Genomic DNA, 27,093 nt, shown 5'->3' with positions numbered 1-27,093 from the left:
CTTGTTGGTTGTCATGAAAAGAGATTGAGCTGGAGATTAGTTTTTCTTTTCTCCTCCACTGTTGACACTGTACACTTGGTCCTATTGTGTGAGTAGTAAATGTCAGTGTTTTGTAAACTAGTTGTGTCCTTTTCTGATCCCTGCTCTGGTAGTTCCCAGTCCCAGGCTGAGCCTGGCAGGTAACAGGCTGGTTTTATGGGACTAGAGACTGATCTTGAGACCAAAATGGTACAGCAAGTATGAGAAGTCTAGAATCTTCTACAGGAAGGGTGGGAAGAGCAAGTAACATGAACTCCAGGAAACAGTCAGACCTTATGCAGTGTTGTGTGTTGGTGCATTCTCCTGGACTCTACAGATGGCAAGCTGTGGAAAAAACACTGCACCCAGAAGAGTGGTTCCCAACCCTTCTGGTCAAATGAGTGTGCTTCAGATTAAGCTTGTGAGAAAAGCAAGGAAGGTGCATTCCCTTCCTTGTTTTCCTTCTGGGAAGGAAGTGCAGACTCGGGCCTGGTAGGGCATGGGCATGCTGCCCCTTGTGGAATGGGGTCCCGCTCTGCTAGGAGTGGGCCATGACTGAAGAATGCCATGGGCAGGCTGTGCAAGTGCCAGCAGAAAGCTGAGGATGTTTGCAAAAGAAGAGCTGAAGGGGCCACTCCAAACCTGATTTTAGGTGCTTTTAAAGAAATGTGCATTTCTTAGTACTTGGTAACTGTAATGTGTTCATTTTGCCACATGGGCCAGTGTAAGATTTTGGATGTAGGGGCTTCAAGTTACAAAATGTATTTCTTGGGCAAAATTATTGTCGTATCTCAGTAACTGATAACAGGTCTTTAAAAGCCTCTCTTTTGGCTGTATTTTTTGTTCGGTTTTGTTCTTTTAGTATCTAGAAACTTCATAAACAATCAAACTTCCGTGGATGTCACTGAAATCAGGACTTCAGTACTGAGTACAGTTTTCAACTCTCAACTGCTTTCCTGTCAGCATTATATTGCCTTTAAAATAAAAGTTTTACCTTGTACTGTGTTTTAAGTTTTGATTTCTTCTTCATACTGCATACTATTTTTTGTGAATTCTGTGATGAAAAAGCTGCGGATGATTATTTTCTCACTGAAAGGGTCTAGGATGACAGCGTACTTGGTTATAAACTGGTATTTATGGCCTTGGAACATATCTTTCTTCTTGCTTCTCTTCCCTTTTTTAACTCTACCAAGTCCATCAAGCAGATAGCTCAGAAAAGCAACTTTGACCTGTGGAAGCTAGTGCCAGGTATTACCTGTTAAATTAGGTTAGCCCAGCCATGTGTTTGAGATTGAAAGTGTGCATTTTAACCCACATCTTGTAATATGCTTTCCACGGGTAATGCATCAGTCCTTTTAAACTACAAATCACTAATGCACCCAGATGGGGTAGGTGTAAGCTACTTTTCCTGTTTTCTTAAAGGTGTAGGTCTCTATTCAGTTTGGACAGATTTCCAGAGCAACTGTGAAAAGGTCGCAATTGCTTTCTACCAAATTTTAACACCAAAAGTGGAAACACTACAGCCCCTCGAAAAAAGGAGACTTCAACATGGACTAGAAAAAAAGCCCCAAACTTGGCTGGTTTCAACTTGAGGAAGGACAAAGCAATTACTGTGATGTAGCTGTAAAGAAATGAAGACATGGTTTTGTTTGAAACATGTTGGGCGATCTGAAACACTTGCCATTACCCGTGATGACAGGCGTTAACTTGTGGTGAATGGAAAGTTAGCAGCTTTCATCTTTGGACCCCAGTTCTGCCAATGTGTGCTTAGGTGTTACAAGCATAACAAGTGTAAGTGTATTGTCCCTCTGAATGTACTTGGTACATGAGTAGAGAGCTCAGTGATGTTGCAGTACCTGGTGATGTGGCTGAGATGGCTTCCATGAGAATACAGCACTAGAGGAATGTAAGCTATTTGTAAAATTAGGTCAAATTTTGTGAGCGGATTTTTGTTGTGTTTTTGCTTGTTTCTTGGGGTTGCTCCCTCCCTGGGGAAAAAAAGAAGAATCTACCTTTGGAAATGCTGAGTTACTGTATCAGTACTGTCAAGTGTAAGACGTCTGAATTTCAGCTTCAAGATCTGCCTATTTTGTTCAACACTAGCAATTCGGTTCAGTAATAACGTTTAAAAAACTTGTGTAATCTGAAAATAAAATATACACTGCTATTGTTTTACCAGAAAATTTCTGCACTTTTTTTAATGCAGCAGCACTGAACCTTAATTCAAGAATATATATTTATTTTTGTTCTTTTTTTTTGAAACCAAGTTCTTTTCTGCATACACAGAAATAGATTGCTGACTTTATTTACCTGAATAACTTGGAGCAGACACTTAGCTGTGCACAAATGGTTAGAACACAGAAAAATAGAGAACTTATTTTTCTGTTTCTGGAAAGAAGCAAGCAGCTATTCAGAGAGACTAATTAGGTAGGTAAATGTAGATGGTATATAGCAAAGGGAATTCTGTTTGAGAGGGGAGGTTTTGATTTGTATATAGTGCAGGGTAACTCAGTACAAGGGCACAAACTTCATGTAGTGTTGTACAGCAGTCTGGAGATGGAGGAAGAGAAAATAGTAAGGTAATAAAGATTTTGATGATGTTCTAGGGAGCAAGTGAACTAAATCATTCTGTGAATTAAATCATTCTCAGTTACACAATACCTAAAGGAATTTTGCAAGGAAGAAGGAAATAATTAGAAACATCGCTTCTCTTGGACAGTCTGAAGCCTGTTTTAGTGGGTAGAGGATACAATTTTCAGTCATTGTAATTTTAATATCACAAATGCTGCCAGCATCTGAGCACCTGTGAAACCGTCTGTGCTGGTATAATAATACGAGGTGACACTTAACAGACTGTACATTCAATAAATGTTGCAGGTTAAGGAACTGACAAACAGTGGAGGTTTCCAGCATTGATTTTTGTACCTTACAAACTTGCAGTATTTTCTGTTGCAATTAAACTGTTCAGTATGTTACCTAATGTACAGTGTATGCAATGTGACACAGTGATAGTTGCTATGGTAACCTGGCATTTTGGTTCTGTTAACAGTATTACAGCTAGGAAAACATTTGCATTGCATTACTGTGAGACTCCTTTCTACCCCCAGTCCTTGGCTGCTTTGCTTCTCAGTTGGGAAGTAGGTGACAGAGAAAATGGCCTGGAATTTGCATGACTCAGGGTCGATTGAAAAGGGGATGTTGAGCTGAAACTCAAAAATCATAATTTTACCTTCAAGAAGCTCTTGAGTTGCTTTGTGAAGTGAGGAAGTATTTAAATGTTAATCTCTCACACTGTAGTGCCAGTGGGCTGTTAATTTGAGGGGCTTTTTGAAAAAAACTGAAAACAATGGGTATATGCTAAAGAAAAATTTCCAGTAATTTTCACAGCATGGTTATGAATACTGTTGGAAATGTCCTTGACCTGTGACCAGTGACTAGAACTTCCTATTAGATTTATGGGATTATTTATATTTTATCACTTTCTTGCTGCCTGGTCTTTGTCTGTAAAGCATTGAGAACATGTTAACCAAGTCTCACGAAGTACAGTGAGGATATTTACAGATATAAACCTAACTTTATGCTGAAGCATTCTGGGACCTGAACTAATTTTAAGTAGGAGGTGATTTAGGGTACCTGTGATTTATGGTACAAGTACTTGTGCCGGGTATCAAGCTGTGTCTTTGTGATTTAAGTGACTTCAAATATCTAACTCTTTCTGCTCTACCTCTATTTACCATTGGTATTAATGCCTTTATTGGGTTGGTGAGAAAAGAGCTGAGAGGTGAGAGAGCAAGTTTGCTGGGAAACTGAGAACATGCATTTGTGTTTTGTGGTCTGTTTCTCATCTTATGAACACTGGCTGTAGGTCTCAGCAGCACTCATGTTTCAAAGTGTGTGGTTGCTGAGGCCCACTGGACAAAGTTGCTGCTCAAGGAGTTGAATCAGTGGTTGTCTGCGCAAGCCTTCTGCTGCAGGTCTGCCTTTGGGGGTGGAATAGGGTGTGCTTGAAGTTCAGCTGTGTGCAGCAGAGCCTGCTGGAAGTGGATTTGAGCTGGCATGACAGCATATAAACTGAACCACAGATACAGAGCAGTTTCTGCTGACTCTCATGCAGGTAATTTATATCGTAATTTTGGGTTCAGGAGTGGTAGCAAACTGCTGAAGCAGGTGAAAGGGAGAAAGGCAAAAGGCAGCTTACAGCTGGCAGTTCCTTGTTGCATGGACCTATTTTAACAGTCAGAGATTGGTGAGCAAAAGCCCAGTTTCTTTGGCTTTGCACTTTGGCTGGCCAAAGGACATTGCTGTGCATCTGTTTGCAGTGGTGCTGCTGTTTCACCAGTGCAAATCCTGCTTGAGCCCTGTGTAAGCTAATTCATAGAAGTAACTCTTATGTATAGCCAGGCCTGGGATATGTGACACGATCCAATGGCCCTTAACATCATGCTGCGTATGGAACATAAGACAGTTCTTTTGGTTGCTCACCTGGCATGGAGGTGGCATGAGGCAGTAAGCCAATTTTGTTTGTTACTTGACTTGCTGCATAGGAGTGGTGAGGATGGAGTGACTTTTAATTCAATGCTTCTGTCCCTTTGATTGGTTCAGAGAGGGGAACCTGAGGAGGTCTTGGTCATGTCCTTTAGAAACCTGAGAGAGAGCCCATATCTCATTGGCTCTGGGGGTGATGTGTTTATCTGTATGCATATGTTTTGACCTTGTCAAACCAGATGTGCAGGCTTTCTTTTAAATGTTTTTAAACAGATCATGAAACTAGCAGTTGTTAATGAGCAAGAGACATGCTGGTGTTAATTGCCAGATCATCAAGGTAGGCAAAGGGGATTGTCTAAATGGTAGTTCATTTGTTGAATGTTCATCAGTTTTTGTTTTTAGAAAAAGGGCAAGTACTTGGTGTTTTAGTTGAACACTGTTAAGCACCCATACAAAAGTCCTTTGTGTGTCTGCCTGCCTGCTCCAGTGAGAAGTAAGAGAACAGTGACATCTATCTTACCCTTTCTGGGGTATGGTAAACTGCATCCTCATCTTGTTCTGTGGTGGTAGAACTGCAGTGCTGTACATTAATTTAGGATCTGACTCAGAAATGCAACGTAAACTGTGATCAAAATGCCTTAGTATGTGGTGTAAGCGCAGACTTGATTTTATTCACCAGGTGTCTGCCACGGGCAGGGACGCCTCACCCTAGACCATGTCAGCCAAGGCTCTGTCCAGCCTGGCCTTGAACACTGCCAAGAATGAAGCATTTACCGCTTCTTTGTGCAACCTGTTCCAGTGCCTCACCACTCTCACAGTAAAGAACTTCTTCCTTATATCTAACCTGAGCTACATCTGTTGAAGTTTGAACCCATTACCCCTTGTCCTATCACTACAGTCCCTGATGAAGAGTCCCCCTCCACATCCTTGTAGGCCCCCTTTAGATACTGGGAGGCTTCTACAAGGTCTCCACGCAGCCTTCTCCAGGCTGAACAGCCCCAACTTTCTCAGCCTGTCTTCATATGGGAGGTGCTCCAGCCTCCTTGTCATTCTCTTGGCCCTCCTCTGGACTTGCTTCAACAGCTTCATGTCCTTTTTGTATTGAGGACACCAGAACTGCACGCAGTACTTCAAGTGGGATCTCACGAAAATACCAATGAACTGGAACCAGCACCCTGCAAATTCTTAGGTGTACCTCTTATTTACATGTATGAGGTTTTCATATTTCAGTGGCTACAAAATTAATTCTGTTTATCTAAATGCTTATGTTTTTCTGCTGCCTTGTACCTACTGCTACAGTATTTGGTTGGCAAAAGCCAGTGTTTCCTGTCAAGAGTCCATGAATATGCAGGGTTTGGTATTCAAACTCTTCATGTTATGCACAATGTGAGCATTGAAAGTCTGGGGGGTTCAGAAGAATTGGGCTTGACGCTTAATTGAACTGGGGTGGACTGAAGCAGGGATACAAGAAAATGAAGCTATTAATCACTTTAAAGCTTCTGCAGCAATGTTCTTGTTGACTTAAAAATGAAAATCTTTCTGAGTGGCCTGATTTCAAACAGCACCGCACTTCTACATTTGCTATGGCATAGCTCTCTACCTGTTAATGCACACACTGTGTTCCAAAACCAGTGTCTGTCTAGCAACTGCAGCTGAGTTACGCAGTAAAATACATTTTTCCTTATGGAAAATGCATCTGATGATGTTTAGCTGCCAGCGAGGGAAGTTTAAATCTGGATGTTTTTTCTTTCTCTTGACAACCCTCACTGGTGGTGTGGGATTTCTGGTAACAGTGTTGCTTCCACTTAGGCTGTGGCAGCCTGTGTTAGTGCATAAAAGTCTTGTCCAAAGAAAGGTAGAAATAATTTGTCTGGGGAGTCCATTGGAGTTGAATCAAGTTTTATTATTGTTGTTCTGTTTCTGAATCAGGAATGTTTCTGTTACATTGGTACACATTTATTTTATTTAAACTTTGTTCTTGTTAACAGGCTGTTGCAGATGCAGTTGGTGAATGAAAGGTGATCTAAGCTTGGCCTGTTCTTGCTGCATTAGTAGGGAGCGAAAATGCTTGGACTGTTAGCTTACTTCACCTCTGCAGTGGGGATGATAACTTCCTAAAGATTGCACCCAGTTCCTCAAGAGCAGTGGTGTTTGTTTCCTTTGCCTGTCTTACCTCTAGATCTTATCTTCAGTGCCCTTGAGAGTCCACAGGGTACAGTAGCCACATCGAATCTCCCCTTCTTTCCATTTGGAGATAGAGAAATTGTGATACTGTTCTGTGCTTAATCTGAGCAAATACAAATTTATTTTCAGTCTCTTAATTCTTGCATTTAATTAACTGGGGATTTTAAGAGTGTGTCCTTGTTACAGGAAACACAACAGGCTTAATACTTTAAAGGTCAGTGGAGTTGTGTGCATAAATAAGGGTCATTTACCTAAGCAAGGCTCGAGTCATCAGCCTCAACTTCACCAAGGTGGAGAAGCAATTCTAGGTTAGTTTAGCACTCTTCAGTCATGTATAATGGACTGGAACCTCTTTATAGAGCTTCTTAGAGTTTTAGAATTAACATTACACTTTATGTGCTCATTGTAATGTAGCTATGTGATTGTATAAAAATAATTCCATACTTATATTAAAATAATTTTAGAATAAACAGGTTTTTTGTCCATTCTAATTAAACTAACAATGTAATTAGTCTATGCTGTGTTTTATTGGCTTGTGCTAGTGCTTTCCTGAAAGCTTCCAGTCTAAAAGCTTTAAGTATCACTTTTAGCTAGGTTACTCTGAAGAAAAGGCTAAAACTATTGTAACTTAATCTCCTCTTTGCTGGATGTGCATTTCCGTTACCTCTCATCTTGAGATGCTGTAGTGTTTATTCTGAAACTTACCTTTACTATTACACTGTATGGAATACACTAATAGCATATAAAAAAACGTAAAACCCAGCCTAGTGAGTGCCTCAGTCAGCGAGGCAGTAATGAAATGCCGCAAAGTTTAGCATTTCTCGTGGGGTGTTCATGTGCTTTGCTCTTCCTGTTTTTAAAAATGGTGTGTCTGTTGAAATGAATGCAAGAGTTGATATTAGTTTTTTGGTTTGTGAAGCTTAATCATATGCATTTGTATGCCCCAGTAGCCAGTTATAACACGTCTCCTCTTACATGTTAACCTGTTTCTCTTGCCTTGTGCTTAAAGCTGTTGTGTGTGACCTCGCGCTGCAACCTTGTGTTTTTATCTATTTGCATCTCTGTAGTGCCCTGGAAACTGCTTTGGGCTCACCAGAGGCACAGACGGAAACCCTCAAGGGTTCAGTTTCAGATCTAATACACTGAAAATGCTTCCCGTCTATCTGTGATTTATTCTACAATTTTATTCTGCCAGCTTGATAGACATTTTTAGTATTGCTCATGAAGTACTACATACATATATTTCATTTTTTGGTCCTAATATTGACTTCGTGTAATCCTTGTCATCTCTCATTGTGCATTCTTTTTAGGGGTCAGAATTGGCCCATGTACCCAGAAGGCTTTTTATCCATAAGAAGACCCTGTTGCGGAGTTGCAGATTCAAGTAGAATCATTAGTAATGCTTCATGTCTGAGAATGACCGTTAGCAACATTTGAATGTTCCTATTACAGCAGGTGATAGTAAGGAAGCATGCAGTACTATGAGCAGATGCATGCAGTGTTTGACTGTAGTCTCCAGGGCAGAGGTTAAAGAGAGAGGCAAAAATAAAAATCCTAATGTATGTGATACTGCACCAGAGAGCTGTGTGGTGTGCCTGAGCAGCATGCTGTTCCCCCAGCACAGTGGGATGTCTCCCTGTTACATCCTTAGTGTGACCATGTCCGCTTGGTTGTCTCACTGGGAGTCTTCTGCCTTAATCTGCTCTCTCTTCCTAACTGTGGAAGATTAGTGCTTAGGCCTCTCTTGCCTTCCTTAACTGTTCTTCACAGTATGATCACTGCCACCTTTGCTTACCTTGTAGATCCCCTGCTAAGGTACAGGATGCTTACTCTTGACTTGGTTTGCCTAAAGTCAGTTCATTGCTTTTTTACGTACTTGCTGAAGGAGTTGAGAGAGCCATTTAAACCTAGACCCTCAGAGGAGTTACGCTTTTTATTATCATTTGTGGCTCTGAGCTTTAATTTTTATGCATATGCCTGCAAAGCCAGACAGAGGTGAGATTGTGCTACTGGTCCCCAAAGTTTCATTTTGAATTTTATACAGAAAACAGTCAAAAGTTTCCTCTTTTTTCTCATTGCTGCTGAGATTAAAGCTAGTGGGAGGATACTTTCACGTGTTGCTCTTCTGTTCTCATTTGAGTGTGTGGGGATACTTCATATAGTTCAGTTGCAGGGCATTACAGCATCTTCCTGCCTCATGAAAGGTTGAGAGATACTGACTCTACAGGGCTGTGAAAATATATTTGGAGAATTGCATGATCTTGTTGGTTTTTTTTTTTGTTTTTTTTTGTTTTGTTTTTTTCTGTATATCTTTCCAGGACTTGAGTGGGTACAGATGGCCAGAGACAAGCTATCAAGTCCACTGAATGTTCTAAAAATAATCATACTTCATTGGCTTCTGTGTTGCTAGTGCTGTTGTTCATGTGCACGGTTTTGGAAAGTAATGCTCACAATTGGAGGATTGGTAGTTGATGCTTTATTTTGCTGGGTGCTTAGCCCTAAGCGTGGCAAGCAGGTCCTTTTGTTGTCTCATGAAAATGTAAATTGCCTTGTTACTTGCAGTTAAAGTATATTATTCTTCATGCCTGAGAAGGGAGGAAAAAGAGAGAAAGTATAATAAAAATACAATAAATTTATCAAAGTCTTCAGAGGATTTAGGCTGTTCTGTTCACATATTTATTTATTTTTAATGTTCCCCTTAAAAGTCCTGTTCCCTTCCCCTTTGTTTATCCTCACACATAAAGCATCTTCCTCTTCTGCTGCTTTGAATATACCATGACAGGAGGCTGCTGTCCTGCAGAGTTGGCTGAAAGCAGCATTTCTGGAGGTCTTGGGAGAGTGGTGGGACTTGCAGTGCACTTGCCATAGTCAGGAGTTCAGTCTGTTCCTTTTTTTTGCTTGTTCATTACAAATTCCCAGTAACATCCCCAAAACTCCCTGGCAGCTAAACCTAACTAGACAAAGCAGGTATCCAAAAATATGCTAGTATAAATGAAAAAATCCAGAGTGGTAGGACTCACAACAAAAAAACACAGTGTATTTTTATGTATTTTATTCTTCATAAAATTTTTGGGTGCTGACATAGGCTATATTTGGAGAGTGGCAAATTTTTAACAGGCTCCTTAAATGCCTTGTTTGTCTATCAGGAATATCTTTCCTCTTGAAATTGCTGAATAAAAGAATTAGTACTACTGTTGACACGTAATTTAAGCTTTTCACTGTTTGTTTCTGTTTTGGGGTAGAAAGGGTAAAACTGAGCCTGAAAATCAGCTTTGTCTAAACCATGACATCATCATTTGAGTTTGGACTATACTCATATGAGTAAGATGTCTGTCTCTCAGCATATAAATATCCCCCAAATATGTGCATTTTTAATAGTCTGCCTGATTCAGTCTTTGTCTCTACCAGAAAGGAGCTACCAGGAAACCAAGATTCATTTTAATGATGTATGCTTAATAACATTATAAGGAGTTAATAAAGAATACCTGGGATTTCTTTCTTGGGAGATATCAAAGGACAGGTAGGGGGAAGGTGTGGAGTAGGTTTGCTTTTTTTGATGTAACTTTAAAACATCAGTGACAACCTGTAAAGAGAATGTGGGGTTTGTACTGTTACTTGTTACAGCTTAAAGAACTAAAAATTGACAGTGACCTTTCAGAAATACTAGGTTTCAGTAGCAGTTCCTGCATGTTATGCTGTGATCCTCCTAGCTCTCAGGCTTTATTTTGGTTTTCCTCCTCAAAGCCAACTGGTACATGCAAAATGCCCAACAACAGAAGTGAACTCAGAGGTCATGAAGTCGGCACTCCTAATCAGTTTGCTTTTCCTAGTACTGTATTTTCAAAGTATGATTTTCAGACTTAAATATGGCTTCCAAGAGTGCCACCTTTGTTTCTTCTATGAAGGGGAGCTACATAAGTTTTTTAAGTCAGCAGAGTGGGACCTGATGTTAAATTATTTTATTATGAAAATTTTCATTAATTGGTGACTGGATATGAGATCCCTGTGCTTTTTTTTTTGTGGGCAAAAGGAAAAAATCCAAGCCACCTGAATGCCTTTGTTACTCCTGATCCATGGATAACATTCCAATATTCTGAATGCCCACCTGTTCTGAATATACATTTTTTTTTTCTTTAGAGTTCTTGATTTATTCCCTCTCACTATGTGAAAGGACTTGGAATGGCTTTTAGTCGGTGTAGGAAGAGCAGGCTCCATACCCCACATTGTCATTGCTAGCTTTGTTTATCACTGATGAAAGCAAACAGAAAACCTGAGTAGGGCCCTCCTGGTTTGGCACTGGCACCTCCTGCAGCATCTGTGTTTAGGTCTAGGGTTAAGCCCTATCTCCTCTCTCTTCATGCCCCTCTTTGCAGAAGCAGGGAGCAGCTGCTCTGGCACTGGGCAGGACAGGGCTATGGGCAGGCACGTTTTTGTTCTCCTGGCTCCCTGCTAATAGTACTTCCTTTATCTGCCCCCTCCATGCTGGAGCAGGGGTGTTTTTCCCCTGGGTGGGATTGATAGATCATGGAAGAGGATGAATGGAATAACTATTCTGCTGACTCTTGCATGGGGTGAGGCCTTGAGGACACATCTCACTTCCCTCCATTCATCCTAGCTGATCATATTTCAGTGAAGTGAGAGGGGCTCTCCCCACTTCCCTCTTCTTGTTTCCATAGGTCCTGCTGTTCTGGTGATCATGGGTTTAATACTATCTTGATGCTGTGTGGTTATTTAATAGTTCTTAGAGTCAGTGTGAGGCCCAGCTCTGACCTGTTTGTGCCTGTGCGCACCCACCAGTAAGTGTCATGAAGGCAAAGGGGAAAGACTGGTTCCTCTTTCACTGAACCTTTTGTACTTTGCTGTAGAAGTTTTAGTTGTCTGCTTTGAAAGTTTTCTTGTAACACTAAATCCAGTGCTCACAAAGCCGCTAGTTTTGATTCTCCGAAGATGTAGCGATATGTCCCGGCAGGGAAGATAAGAATGCACTGAAATTATCAGGAAATACGCGATCTCTTCATGCAGACCAGCCATCTGGGCAGGACAGTTCATTTTGATGTTGCTTTTACATTGCTGTTATGTAGTTTTTTGTGTCTGGCTGAAGACTGCCACATGTGTTAGCTTGAAGAGATAAAACAGTGTTCCCTTTATAAAGCCAAAGAAGTCATAGGCAAATTTGCCATATAAAGTGACCATTACTGTAAGACTCTACCTGATGCCTAAGGATCAGAGAGATTAGATTCTTTTTGATGTGCTGGATCTATTAAAAATTAATGAGTAATAAAAAGTGCATTTTGAAGCAATGGACTTTAATTGCTGTGGACCAGTGCTTTCTAAGTATGGAGAGAAAGTTATGGCAGGTATTTCTTACAGAATCTTGGTAATTGTACCTTGGGCTTTTCAAGTAGATAAGTCTGATTTTGCTACATTCTCTCTTTTGTTGACATATAACAGTTTGTAGCTTACAGTCTTTTAATGCGAGGGGAAAATAATGGGAACTGATTAGGTCCCAGAGGAATTTTTCTTCTTTAGCTATGAATCATAATTTATGTGGCTTCTATTTGTTTGTATACAGCCCATTAAGCTGAAATGTTTAGTAGTAACTTTGATTTGATCTTTAATCTGAAATACTGATAAAGAATTCTTAAGAAGTTAACTTATTTTGTGCATGTGCACAAGCTGTCATGGTAACTTGAATGTGTGTTGGAGAAGGGGAAAAGGATAAAACAGCTTGGCAGGAATTTGGGAGAGCAACTGATGTGACATGTCATTAGTTGCTGTAACTACCAGGCAGTTCTGAAATTCCCAACTCTTGGTTTCTAGGTGCCTCAGTATGGCATTCTGCAAAGAGCTGGTGATTTCCATGTCAAAAGCCAGTGGTACCAATCTCCTTTTTAATTTCTTATTAACACACACCCCCCCACCCCCCCCAGCCTTCTCAGAAAACCTTCCCTAGTTGTGCATATCTCGAGGTGACTGCAGTTTGTATGGAGAGAAGGAGGTCCATTGTGTTTCTCCCTGTATACTTGTTTATATGTTCACAACATACAAACTTATGTATAAGTTCACAATGATACAACCTGTGTAAAGAACATAAATTGCTCTTTTTTTCCCTCTATATTGTTTTTTAAAACTTCCTTCTTCCTCACATTTTTACAGAATTTTTGTAAAGTGAACATTATGTGTCTTTCTGGTTATACTGTTTGTACTGGATATTTCCAAAGCTTCTCTTGATCTTCCTGTTTCTAAAACATATGAAACCAGGAAGATGTTTTGGTATAAACTATTTAACAGCTTGGAAAATACTTTCATCTTTCCAGGCAGCTTGCTACTACCTTTTGGCTTACCTGCTTTGCTGTCTCTCTCTTCCTCTGCTGGAGAAACTGGCCTAAGTGAATTTATTGGGGTTTATCTCTTTGTATACTAAATGGATATCACATGGCAAGCACTGACTGGTTAAAGTTTTACTTTGCTTTGTCACTGTGTCAATTGCATTTCCACAACCCTGTTGTTTTTTGTAGGTGTTGTTGACATGTTGATTTATGAACTTCCTGTTTTTGAATGTTATATATAGAGGACTCTGCCTGGATATGAGGTACTGAGGGGAAAAAGAGCATCACGCTTGGCTGCTCACCGTGCCCATTGACTGAACATAATGGAGACCAAGGAAGAGAAGAAGGAACGAAGACAAGGCTATTTTGCTCGGTAAGGTTACAGGGCTTATTTCAATCTTGTTTAAAATACGGAACTCCTCATTCTGCCTGTTTCAAAAGGCTTTATAATTTTTCAAGTATGTAAAAAATGAAACACATGCTTCATTGTGTATCCAGAAAGTTCTTTCCTTGTTGTATACCTTATTTGGAGTGTTTTTTTTGTGGTTTTGGTTTTTTTTTTTTTTCCTTTTGGGTACTGGAGATAAACTCAAATTTTTTATTGTTACTTGTAACACAAAACTGTTCTTGCTTACACAATTGCAGGTAACACTGCATTTGAGCTTACTCCAGTTCCTGAAGACTGTTTATAAAAACAAGCATATCTAAAACATAAATATGTCTAAACCTAAAGTTTGTCTGATTTCAAATAAACTGCATACTAAATAATATCATCTCATAGGATAAGATAAGCTAAAAAAGGGTAAGCTCCCTAAATCTATCATCTTTATAAATAAAAGCACTGTTTTTTCAGTCAATCATTTTTATCATTTGGAATACATGATTAGTGTATTTTTAAGAAATAAGTGATGTTGATTTCCTAATAACTTGTCTTTGTTAGTTTATCGAATCTGTAATCATCTCTGAGCTCTGATGAGGAACCAGAGCTTGCTTACCCTCAGAAGGGTAGGAGGGGGAGGAAATCAGTGTAAAAAGCATCTTTTGACTCAAAGTTACATTCTGCATTATTGAGGAGGAAAAGCATATGCCCTCTCCACTCTGTACTGAGTAACTGTTACTGAAACTGCACTGGAACAATAGCCTTAGTGCATTACAAACATACCTGTTGCACCACCAAAGTGTAGGGAAAAGTTGCAGCACTTCTTTATTTTTGCTCGGGTGGTATGTAGTGGTGGCTAAAGACCTGTCATGGTGAAGGACATCTGTTAATGCCAGGTAACTTGCTTTCTTTTTGGAGAAATGCAAGTATGTTGATGATGACAGGAAGGAATGTTGCAGTTTTGGATTTTGAGAAGGAAATAAAAATAATGGCAACTATAGCAGAGAAGGCATCAAGGAAAAGAAAGAAGAAGTAGCTAAAGAGATTGTGCTAAGGAACAAGTAATTTCTTGTTAAAGAAGACTGAGGCCTTGAGAGACATGTCCGTGTAAGATGCTTCAGTTTTGAAAACTGCTTTGAGTCCTTTCTAAATGCTGTCTGCTAAACAGATAGCCTCAAGAGGCTTTCAGCAAAGTCCTTGATGTGCATTTCATTTGTTTTGCAGCTTTTCTGTGTCCTCTATGGCTGTTCCCTTTCAAAAATTCACAGGGGCAGTGTGTCTTGTATGGGTGTAGGCCATCAGGCAAGGGTTAGAACGACCTGAAATAAATTCTTAGTTCTAGCACTGTGTAACTCTGGGGAAGACATCTGTCTCTTTCCCTGCTGGCTTGCAGCTTTTTTTCTTCAGGTAGGTTGCAGGCCCTTAAATGTAATTCCCACTCTAAGCAAACCCATATGATTTCCACAAGAATGTTCTTGCAGATCCTCAAGGCATGTTTTAATGGAAGCTAAAATAGGTCAGAAGGGGTATATGCCCAGTTTACCTTCCTGTACATTGGTTTCATGTACAGTCAGGACAGAAGCACAACTGAATAGACATGTCCTTGATTTTAGTCTAACAGCTGAAGTCCATCATGCTTCCTCTAGCAAACAGGTGTCCCAGCACCTTGCCGATGAATGGTGAAAATGCCTTACATGATGACCCATGTAAATGTCATATGAGTACCTGGTAATAATAGGTTGCTTATATACTGCTTTTAGTATTAAGGCAGTTCTAACAATTTAGCTTTTGACTTGATGTAGACTGGAGTTCCCAGCTTAGGTGCCTGATACTGAGACACAGAGATAATTTCATCAGGTGCATGTTTTGCTGTTGCTGACAGTTTTGTTGTTTTGTATTTTATAATCTGTAGACACCTCTTCTATCCTTGAATTAAAACACCCAAGTTTAGTAAGTTTTTGCCTTCCTACTGTTTTGTGTGCTATTTCAGACACCCTGAATTTCCTGATAGCTTGAGCTCATACTTACTAAGGTAGGGGCAACCTCAGCTGGTTCCCCAACACCTCTACTTCCATTACTGTTTTCTTCTTTCCCTTCTTATTGCTGCTGTGTTTTGTGAGCCTAAGATAATAATATTTATGAAATCTGAATTTATGTATAGTAAACATTCTTATAAGTACTCTCCCCCTTACCCTGTTGTCTGAACGTTGTTATTTTTGTCTATGATCAGATGTTTATGGGAGAAGACTATTGCCTACCTAGGAAGAGAATGGGAAATGAGGTAGACTTTTTGCCAGGAGGAGGGAAAACTGTCATGTCAGGAGGGTGGGGGAGAGGGGTCTGCTTTCCCCTCTCCCTATGGCAAGTTAAGCCATAAGTATGTAAGTAAACCCTCACCATTCTTTTTTTGCTTCCTACCAAATGCTGCTTTACTCACTGTGTTTTGTGGTGAAGGGCTTATTTTTTCCTTCGTTGGCAAGAAATTAAGCAAGTAACTTTTCTAACAAAATAGAAATCTCTACATAACTTTTTTAAAGACTGATTTAGATTCCTCATGCAGCTAAGATGTTACAGCTTGTGGGAGTTTAACAGGCAAGAAGGAAAAGTATGAGAGTAACATGCAAGCATAAATTTCTCTTATGCAATAAGTCCTTATTTAAGACTGCTACTCCTACTTAAAGACTATTCTGTGTAGTTAAGTTTTTCTTACTTAATTCTTCAAACCTTGTTTTTAGGCTCTTCTGTTGACTTCTGTGTCATTAGCTCCCAAACAGACCAGTATTATCCCAGCTCTTGCAAGGAACAGTCTCCTCTGGCTGTGAAGTCTGTCCTGGTGTCCAACAAGTTCAAAAATAAATGTACAGTATAGTATAGTTGTACAGTGACACAATTGTGTGTACTGGGTCCCTGACTTCACTGTGATATTTGGTGCTTTTTACTATGATCACGTGCCCTTGACCTCTGGTACAATTTGGCATTTCCCTATGCCTGTTCTTTCATCTTCCCTCTCTCCCTACAGAATGGAGAACCTCTCAGTTTTCCCCTGCCCATTGAGCAGGGACAAGTTCAGAGGTATTAAACCTTGTGAAATGAACAGCTATTAAGATTATAACTTAATTTAAAAAGAAATTACCAAAATGAGTGACATATGTCACATGGAAAGAATTGCCTTGGATATAAATTGGTAGCCTGGAACACTGAATGTAGAGCTTGAAACTGGAATTGCTTTGTGTGTGCTATTGTTTCAGACTGGATATATTTAGACAAGAAGTTCTAGGAGATGAGAACTTGTAAGAGAAGAGTTTTAACAGCTTTCTAAGTAAAACAGACCATACAAGAAATGGTATACAGCATTCCAATCACATTAGGTGTTTGCGACCTAACCTTATTTCTCCTTTGAAACATTCACAACCCACAAAGATAGGCTTCATTAATACGTAGCTGCAGAGCTGCAAACAGCTGGAGTATGGAAAACTTAGCTGTAGAAGGAATCTTATACATACTTGTCATATTGTTATGGTCTTTCCCTGGTCCTTGCTCTTGGCTGGTGTTGAGTCAGGATGCACAGACCCTTGGTCTGATGCACTGTGGTAACTCCTTTGGTCAGCCTTCTACATACTGCAAACTAACAGGTTTATAAACATCTAATTTGGAATTTTCCTGGCTTTGCTCTGGTTTATTACCATATTCAGTGTTTGTATGCTTCATATTTTTTATTTCTGTAGGTATTAAGACACAGATGATGAAATAAGAAAAATGCAGCAAGCACAGAGGGAATGTATTGAGAGAGTATTGATGATGGTTAGGAAGGAGGAAAACCCAGATAAGGAATATATGCACAAACATACTTTTCTGAGGGCGTCTCCTGTACGTGAGACTTTGTCATAGGTTTTTCTGTTAGGTACTTTCCTTGCTGGCCAGTCTTACTGTATCCATGAAACAGGGTTTTTGCTGCATGCTCCTCAGATCATTGTTTCTCTAGCAATAATCTCCTTGCAATTGTTCTTGCTCTGCTGAGCCAAAGTGTTGATGTTTATTCAGGTTTCCTGTAGCACCCACAATTTATTTCTTGCTTTTAGAAGGAAAAGTTTCCACACATTGTTTTTAAAACAAGCTGTTGTGGAGGTTTATCTTGGGTGTGAAGAATAGTCAAGCCAAGATCCTGGAGATGCTTAATTTTTTTTAAATGGCTCTAGGAAATAATACATCATTTCAGCTCATCTGTATAATGGAAATTTCTTAGCTCTGCTTCCAGACATATAAACATTACTTCACAATCCTGTTACTGAAACTAAAACACAGTATTGCATTTTATTCACATTGTTTTGGCCAATAACATGTATGCCTGATGCATTTTATTTTCTAAGAAAAGGCTACAGATACCACTATTTCAGATTTATGGGGTGCAATTGATATTATTTGATCTGTTATTTAGGGGTGGGTGTGCAGGATAACTGATTTGCTATGTCGGATGCTGAGAGAACCCATTAAATACTTTCTGAAACATATACAGTATTGTGATTTGCCTTACAGTTACTTAAAATTAAGAGGTTTTGATGTTTTTAGCAGACTTGCAGCCTGCTGCTGTGTAGGTTAGCATTTCAGCTGTCCTTTGCAATCACTGTAGTTTTCAGACATTGAAGAATGTTTAGAATTTCACAGGCAGCACCATGAGGAACTTTTAAGTAGAGCTTTGGGAGGTTGGTTAAGGCCTTCAGAAGCTTGAGATACACTTGCTGTTCATTGCTCACAAACTTACTGGTGTGTGTGTGTGTGTGTGTGTGTGTATATATATATATATATATATATATATATATATAGAATTTCTTTTTATGATTGGTGTAAACCTGGAGAATGAGAGTTGGGGGGGAAGTTGAACCTGCTTTCTCCAGCAGGTACTGCAGTGCAGGGGAAGAGTTATGTTGAACAGCTACTTGTCTTGGGAACTTGTGTCGTCATCTCACATTCCTGTAGCTCTCTGGACTGTGAGGTTTTGAGATGAGTGGTCTTGTAATTCTGTGGTACAGGATGAGAGTCAGCAGAAGAGCATGAATTACTGTCCTCTACTTAGTCTGCGAATCACTGAATTATTCTCAGTGTAAGTGCTTCCTCTGGGAAGTGTAAACCAGGCAGTGGTTTCTGCAGCCTCTGTTCTTTCCAGTGCTTTTATCTTCCAGAGTATGGAGTCATTTAGGATTGAAGAAGAATTTTGTTATTGGATAACAGAGTTAGTGGAAGTATTTAATGGGGCCCTGAGGCTTTCTTCAGGGTTTTACAAAATTTTCCAGTACCAGAAATGCTATTTATGGAGATAGAAAGCTTGCATAAGACGGGAAGCATGGTTAATCTCCTCACCCGTTCACTTCCCTCTGCATGTGAAGTGAGACTGGGTAACAGTGTGGGCTCTGTATATAAAGAGACTTTTTTTAGGAAAGAGAAGAAAGGCAGAGTTTTATGATGTTCTTGATTTCTTTGAGGACTACATCACAGAATATACAGAGAAAAGAGTTTCTGTTTATTTACTCTTCAAACATGCAGTGTCACACCAGCAATTACAGAATTTTCACTGATGACCTTGCAAGATATGTGTAAGTTGGCTTGTTAGGCAGCAAGCATACAATGACCTTATATTTGCCTGTCCCAAAGGGATATCTGGGTGTCTCTTATCAGCCTTTATAAAGAAACTGCAAAAAAAGGAACTTACTTAGCCTCCATTTAGAACATAGTTACACGATAGGCCTTTTGGTGTAGGAGTCTGTGCGGTTTTGATAAGAGTTGCTATTAATGTATTTTGTCAGCTGTGTATGCCAGGCATGAGGGGTGTGCTGGAGGCTGCTGGTGGGCCATGCCATCTACCTTTTTGCTCTTGGAAAGATTTTAAGATGTTGTATCCTAAAGACTATAAAATTTGGGGCCTTCGTAAGATGGTTTTCTGGATAGGTGAGATACAGACTTTTTACTGTTGTCTGTAGGAAACTAATATAATTAACCTTATAAATTAGGCTGTGTTTCTGTAGTGTGTGGTGTTCTCCCTTCAGCCTCCCAAATGTATCTTCTGTTCTGCTCTTAGGACCTACTGCATAAAATTCTGCTTAATCCCAGTGAACTGTTTAAAAATTAAGCCTAGCTTAAACACTGGTGGAACTTAAGCATTAGTAACTGGTGGTGAATGTGTGGTTCCACAGTCAGTTTTAAAGAGATGCTGTCAAAGATGCTGCTGAAAGAGGTGGTCCCACTCAATCTTCTGGTTTTGCCACATCTCTTACGGATGGCAGAGCTGACATGAAGGAGCTGCTGTGGCATGAAGGCCCATTCCAGAAGCAGCCAGAGTTTTGTATAAGTGACAGGGAGGCGCACGCCTGAAGAGATGCCTGATGGTATTGACTTTTTGGTGGTGCTGTTAATTTTCTTGCTTCTGCTCTGAGAAATCCAGCTGTTTTACCATCTTGTGGCAGCAGTCTTGGTCAGCTTTCCGGAGCTTTGTAACATAAGGTGTACATATTAGGGCATGTGGTGTACAGTATTTTGAGAAGAATCTGCATTGTGAGATAGGCCAGAGTTTGCTGGACTGAAGAAAGCCTAGGTTGATAAGAAGCTAGATAAGCCCCTTAAGGGAAGGTTTCTGGTGTTTCTGGCCCACAGCCAAAGTTGCTTGCCTTGTGTCTGCTGCTGTGATTCCACACTTTCACCCTTCTGTTTCTGCATGTGCCATGCTACATTGGGTTGTTGGTTTGGCTGGTGGGATGGTCTATTTCTGGTAACAGTACTGCATGTTTAAAGGGAAAGGTATGAATTATACCTGCAGGAATGTGCATTTGGAAAGAGGCAGGTTTTTCCCACTCTGTCCAAGCGATTGGAAAGCCTTATATAGCTAACTAAGGGAATTCTCTTGGTAAAAGGAGAAGTGCTGTAGATCCTGCGTGGGTACGCTTCATGCTTGTGCTGAGTTGGAGCTGTTAGTAGCATGTTCTGCAGTTTCTGCTGTGTGCCTGTGGACACTAGGCTCCCCAGTCCTGCCTCCTCCAGGAAATAAAGCTTTTCCCCTTTTCCCTAGGGCCTTGAGCAGGGTAGGAGGCTGTGTGGACATTTCCAATGGCATTAGATTACCCCTGGTGCCAGGCTGGTAAACTTTCATGTCCTCAGCATTAATCCATCTTCCAGGCTGGGTTTTGACAGGATTTCTCCAAACCCTGCCCCTACCAATCTGATCATGGAGAGGTGTGTTCTAAGTGTAGGTTTGCAGTGGGGTTTTTTGGTCCTGTTCTGTAGTCTGGGCAGGGAGTGTTGCTTAGGATCATCTGAAATTTAAGCATCTATGTTAGCTAAACTCTTAAGTTTCCAGTGCTGTTCCACTGAGGTCTGTGGGGTTTGTCGTGTTGATTTATGTGAGAGAATATCCCAAGGAGAGCAGAGAACTGGTTAGGAATCTGGGGAGGAGGGAGAGAATTGTCCTTGTGCTGTAAAACCTTTGTAATGTAAATGAGCCATAAATCAGCTCTTTGGTTGTCTAAATGCACTATTTTCCTGTCAGACGGCAGTCTGGCACAGAGAACTTGTCTTGTGTAGCATTTAATATACTATAATAACTCTCTACCCCTGTTTTTTCTGGTGTGGCTGTTTTTATTTCAGTTGGTGTAAACATCTAGCCAGTCACAGGTGAATTTAAATTGTATTTTATGGTTTTGACATAACAGTGCATTTCTGTCAGCAGCTGGATTTTTGCTTTCAGTAATGCTTCTATAAATACATGGCTTCAAGGTGTTAATCACATGTTTCAATCAGCCTTTAAAAATCACGTCTCCTTAAGCAGAAGATTTAGCTGTACGTTCAGTATCTGTGGTAAAAAGATGGTGCTTCTCTATCCACCTGGAGCACAGCAGGTGCTGCATGTACCAGTTCTGATTGCCTAAGGCTGGGAAGGTTTTTTTTTTTGCATTATAGAAGTATTTTGTGTTACAAATGCTGTCACCGCCTTCTCTCTCTCTCTCCCCTCCCCTCCCCCCCCCCCCCGTTTTTTTTTTCCCTGCAATCTGAGAGTCCATTAAAACTACAGCATATGACTCTGGTCCCGTGAACAATTTGAGCATTTCAGCAATTTGATTCATATGAGGAATCATACTGTTAGGTTCAACAGCTGTGAAAGCTGCTTGTGGGAACAGAGCTGTAGCAACGGTGGTGGGACCAGGTCCAGGGTGCTGCTGCTGCAGGTGAAATGCCAGGGCACTGGGAGAGGAAAGGAGACCAACAGCTCGCCACCCACCTGCCGCAGCGGGAACAGAACCCGGACGCAGCGTGCCAGGAGATTTCCTTCCCAGCCCCGAAGGGAACGGGCACGGTGGGGTAGTGGAAGGCAGCAGGACGGCGTGTCGCACAGCACCCGCCTTATCTGGCTCCAGCCGGCAGCATCTGCTAGGAGGCCGATGTGCTTGAGCGCAGCAGGGGACTGAAGATAGCTGGCCTGCGTCCTCCTGACGCCCTCCTGCTCCGCAGCTTCGGGGGAGGAGGAGGCACTCAGCCCTGCCGCAGCCTCGGCGCATGTCGTTGCTGCCGGGAGTGAGGACGCTTGGTGTTAAGCAGACGGGTTGACTTAAAAGATCAGATCCCAACTTTCTGTCTTCCTCAGCTGCTTATTCTAATTCAGTGCCTGCCTGAAGTGTGGTGGGACCTTCTGGGCTTACAGAGTCCAGAGAACATAGAAATGGAGCAGAACCTCTTGTATTCTCCTCTTGCCCCTTCTTCTATTGTGTTGGTGAAGGCAACGTTTACTTTTTGCCTTTTGTTTTTCCCCTGCAGTAGTTGCTACTTCCCTTCCAATAATACGCATTTTGATCACGTTTGAAGTTTTAGCTGAAGAGTAAATGAAAAAATCCAAACATTGTTTTAGTCAAAAATAAAAGCATAAATATTACAATATTTGATGTAAAAAATAGAGAAATTTTAAGACACTGTAATTAACAAGTGTAAATATAATGGAGGACCTACTACACTGTTATAATGCTTTGGCTACTGGAAAATACCAGACCATGCAAATACTCAGAACATGGTATATACGTATGAGAAGTTTTCTTGGTACAAGCCTGCCATGTGACTGACCGATGTAGGCAAGCCCTACCCTGTTGTGTTATCTTGATACTTATCGTTAATGGCCTTTTGACCTTGGTATTAAAAAGGTGGTGCCCTATTTATTTTGTATAGAAGCATTGATGCAAACACCTCCTGTAGGTGGAGGGGAATTATCTTTCCCATTTATGAAATATCCATTGTATGAGACAATATCAATCATTATTCCAGATACTGAAGCTACAATTCCTTTTTTTCCTACCTATTAGCACCATTGCTGGGTGTTTCTTAGAACTATAACCCATGTAACAGGATCTTTAGTGCACTTGGGCATTTCCTCTCCTGTGAGCGTCAGTTAATGGGAACTCCATTCAGAAAGCCCATTAAACTGCTCAGTGTGCAAGCTAGTTTGCGAGTTTTTTTTTGAGACAGTGAATTCAAACATGGAACAGTGAATTCAAACATAGAACTGAGACACAGCGGTAAGTTGGTTTTGGTTTTGGCAATTATTGTGAAATACTTGAAATACAACCTCTTCCACTTGTGTCAATATGCTTCTTGCTGTAAATTTGTTCCTGAACAGATGAGTTTGCAAACTTTTTGTAAGCACATGCACAGCTTTCTCATGCTATGAACTCCAGCTGTGATTAACAGACTTCCTGAGAAATATGTGGTGATATTTGGATGTATCTGGCATGATTACGAAAGTTAGCATTTAAAAACATAAGTTTGACTTTCTTTTTAGTGCTGCTTCTCCCCCCTACCTGTCTTCTCTATTAATAATAAGAAAAGAAGTTGTATGTTTTTTTCTGTGTTTTTCTTTTTTAAACCACTTTTGTTCATAGAGTGGTGCAATGATGCAGAGAGCCTTGACATTTAAGTGTTAATTTTTAAGGTTACTTCTTAAGTAAAAGCAGAAGTTAATTCAGAGAGACAGGTGCTTTAAATCTCGGTCCCCCTCTTTTAACACTTAAATAGTCATTTAAATAAAGAAGTAATTGCATTTTTTACTTCAATTTGATCACTGACTTCTTGACCATGGTTACTTCTGGATCCCCCCAACCTTGCCAGTCAGCAGTCATACAGGTGACTTCACTTAGAGTCAACTTATTTAACATTAAGATCCTTTTTATGAAGAAAGCAACAATTTCCACTTCCCTGTTGCTGCTGGAGAAGCAGCTACCGTTTCCTTGTGCTTCGCAGCACTGGAAGCTGCTCTTCTCCCAGCCCTCGCAGTGCAAACCTTTTTCTTACCACTTCAAGCCAGCTGATGTCAAGGGGAGTAGTGGCTCAGGGAGCTGGCACTGAGCGTGGGACAGCAGCTGGAGGGAACCCAGCACTGTCTGGAGGTGACCGGGCAAAGCCGTTTCTCCCTTGGCAGGGCTTCGGTGTAGGGAGAGTGTCTTGCTAACCTGCTTTATGAAGAATCCGTTGCATGTGTAGGAGTGGTTTGGGGTGATTAATGAACACCACAGTAGGAGAGAGTATCTGGCATCGTTAGCAGAGAAAAGGAGAAGCAAGATGGGAGTGTGGTAAGAGTCAGATTGGTATTATTGACAAGATAGAGAGCTGTGGTGCAGATTTAATTGAGCAAGCCTGTTAACATCAGGCACACTTAAAGGAGTTGGCCAAAGGGAAGGATTTCTTCATTTTGCCTTCTGCCTAATGCTGTTTTGTGGGAGCCTGCAGTAAAGTGAAGTTATAAGAGAAGGAACTGAACAAAACAGGTTTCCAAAATCCTTTCCCTAGGGAAAAGATTTTATTAAATTGTTTTCATGGTAATGGCATGCTGAATACATCATTAACTCTTTTGTTAAGTAAACAGAAAATATGGGGATACCTTTTGCCTTTAAAAATAGAAAATTTATTAAGCTGGATGATAGCATTATATTCCTAAATTTAAGAAAGTAAAAACTTTCTGACAGCTCAAAACTCCCTTGAATTTTATCCTGGGAAATTTCGATTATTTCTGCCCTCCCCCCTAACATATGTAAGAGAGCTTAAGTGGGTATTTAAAATTTCCTGATATCGATCAGAAAACTGGGAGGAAAATTAGCATACTTTTTCCTGTCAGAAGGTACAATGTCTTTACTTTTCCAGAACAGCTTTACCAGAAATACTTCCCTCAACATTACAGATGATGAAACAGAGGTAGAGTGACTTATTTTTGTAAGCTAAGGGCAGTATCAGGAAGAAGATGGACATAACCCTGATTGTCAGTACAGCACTTTACTCTTTGGAGCATGCCAACTTTCTTGACTGTTGCTGATGACTGACCATGTGTGAAACCTGGTGCTGGCATTTGTTATAAATTAGTAACAGGAGTTCTGGTAAAAGTTGAAATTTCCTGTTTTGACCTGTGCTGCTGTGACATTAATCAGAGCTTTATTTAGTTCCTATATGTCATTTGGAATGAAGATCAGGTTATGGATTATTTAGTGTCTGAAACTACATTGTTGTCCTTGGTAACTATTTCAGAGTTACTTCTCTTGTAATCTTTTTCCCCTCTGCAGTTAGCTGTTTAAATCTCTCTTAAGAAATGTGTTCCGTCCCTTATGTTTGCCTTGATAGTCTGTTTTAATAGTAAACATCCTTGTGGCTTGCTCATTTCCAAAGCAGGATGCATACCAGCCTGAAATGACTGGTGTTTTATGGAGCATGCCTTTTTGCAGGGTGGAAGCCCTTTAGTTTTAGGAAGATTTCTCACTGAGGGGGAACAGCTTTGTGTTCATTCCTGTTGAGAAGTGAAAGTAGCCACACTGAGGAAGTCCAGAGCTAAGCGTTACAGTCTGACAAGCAGTCTGACTTCTTTTGGCTTTGCAAACAGTAATGCTTTATTTTGTCTGAGATTGCATATATGTGAGGTTGCATTAGATGGGATGAGAGCACAGCAGTGCCCAGAGCTGGCTGGGTTGTGCTGGAACCAATCTGGTGAAGGGGAGATGTATGATCTGTGTGGGCTGGAATATAGCTGACTGGGATCTGACCAGTGGGTGCCTAATGGAAGTTTTTACTGTAAGGTTTCTGTATATAATTTTTTTTTTTTAATGTCATGAGCTTGATTTATTTAGCTGTTCTGGATGGGTGAAGAAACGCATGTAGGGTACAAAGGAATTACTACATACCGAGTGCAGAGGTTTGAATTAAGATGAAAATGTTTAATTCTGAATATAATAATTGGGGTATATGTAATTTTGTATGCAAAGTAAATGAACAGGAATCTTGCTAGGAACAAACCAGATTAAGATGCTTTAAGTATTTTAAAGCTCTTTTTTACAAGTTCAGTTAATCTGACTGCATAAATGCATTAAGTGGATTTAAAAAAACACCACACCAGCATTTGCAGAATATGATCTGTTTGTGCTGTGCAGGACGTCAAGCTGATTGTATGCCAGATATCAAGGCATATTTTAGAGGATGCACATTGTGGAAAATTCCCCAAAGGAAAACTGTGTCAGCTTCAAGATAAAATGAAGATTTCTTCTTCCTTCCCTCTTTTTTTTTTTTTAATTATCATTTTTGGAGGGCCACTTTGTTTGATGCTTTTGTTTCTAAGGCAAGAAGTTGTCTGTGATGTATGATTTTTTTTTTTTTCTTAGTACACCATAAAAATCGTGCTTTAGGAGTTTTAGAATATTCTACGTAGTGCTCTTTGTCTAATTATTATATATCAACTGAGCTCCTATTCAGTTGTTTGTTAGGCATCTCTGCTGAATACTGTTAACCAAAACCAAATTCAATTTCTAGGAAAAAAGAAATATTGTCAGATTTCCATTTCTCTATTGTGTCAGTGCCAAAAGTTGCAGAGCTTTACTGGTTGCTTGTAGTCTTCTAGTGAAAGTTGTGCAGATGAGATAACACCTCTTTTCTCTCATCAGTTTTCCTTTTGCACCAACCATGTACATTCTTAGTGTAATGGCAGTTCAGGCTCTTTTATTTTAAAAATGTATTTGTTTTTTGTAGGCAGTCAAACAGACTTGGGTCTGGAAGATGAAGCAGGATGTTTCTTGAACTCTTCCCTAGCTCTTTTCCTGTAAGTCAGTGCCTGAGCTATTAAGCAGTCAGTTGCAAACTGATTTCAGTGAGCACTGCTAACCTTGTATTTTTACCTGCCTGCTGTGATATTATGTCAGTTTCAGTTCATTAGTCTTCATTAAATGGTATGGGGATGTTCCTTGTGTTCTAGAAATCTTCTGCTCCCTGTTCCTTCTGTAAGATAGATGTCTGAAAGATCTTTGCAGCCATCTCACAGTGCTCATTAAGAACCTCTTCCTCTGATTCTCATGGAACTTGCTGGAAAAGCCCCCATGCCATCCACTGTATACAGTAATAGACTGAAAACTTTCACTGGGAAACTCTGTTTGGATGGACTTAGGAAACAGCTTATCGGTTGTTCTCAGAAAACACTTTGAGGAGCTGCCTCTGTATAAATTCAGAAGAAATGTTTTGCCTGTCAGAACCAATTAGCTTGAGAAATGTTATCTGGTGTCTAAATGAAATTACAGATGTGTAAGACTCTTCAGAAACCAGAGTGGTTTTGCAGATAAACTGTTTGTTTCTCCCACCCTCCCTTTTTCTCTCTCCCTCTTCCTTCCCCTAGCAACTTTCCTGGTAAAACACAACATACTCATTGACTTC

The 27,093-nt window shown here is 40.3% G+C and overlaps 1 protein-coding gene across 4 annotated transcripts in view; it reads left to right on the top strand.

Annotated features, from left to right (window-relative positions):
• The window catches only part of NCOA7 (nuclear receptor coactivator 7), an 83,627-nt gene that overhangs the window by 5,432 nt on the left and 51,102 nt on the right, over nucleotides 1-27,093 (top strand). For all 4 annotated transcript variants that reach the window (XM_057409229.1, XM_057409219.1, XM_057409234.1 and 1 more), the window contains exon 2: nucleotides 13,259-13,389. Coding sequence is in view for 3 of the 4 variants with exons in the window: in XM_057409219.1 (XP_057265202.1) it covers nucleotides 13,340-13,389 (50 nt within the window). In the remaining variant the exon portion in view is untranslated. The remainder of the gene's footprint in view (nucleotides 1-13,258; nucleotides 13,390-27,093) is intronic.

The sequence above is a fragment of the Pezoporus wallicus genome, unplaced genomic scaffold (genome assembly GCF_028554395.1).
Source record: "Pezoporus wallicus isolate ANWC-B61680 ecotype Strahan unplaced genomic scaffold, APGP_CSIRO_Pwel_v1 contig_3817, whole genome shotgun sequence".
In the NCBI taxonomy this organism is placed as follows: Eukaryota; Metazoa; Chordata; class Aves; order Psittaciformes; family Psittacidae; genus Pezoporus; species Pezoporus wallicus.
This window is presented reverse-complemented; position numbering and strand designations above follow the sequence as displayed.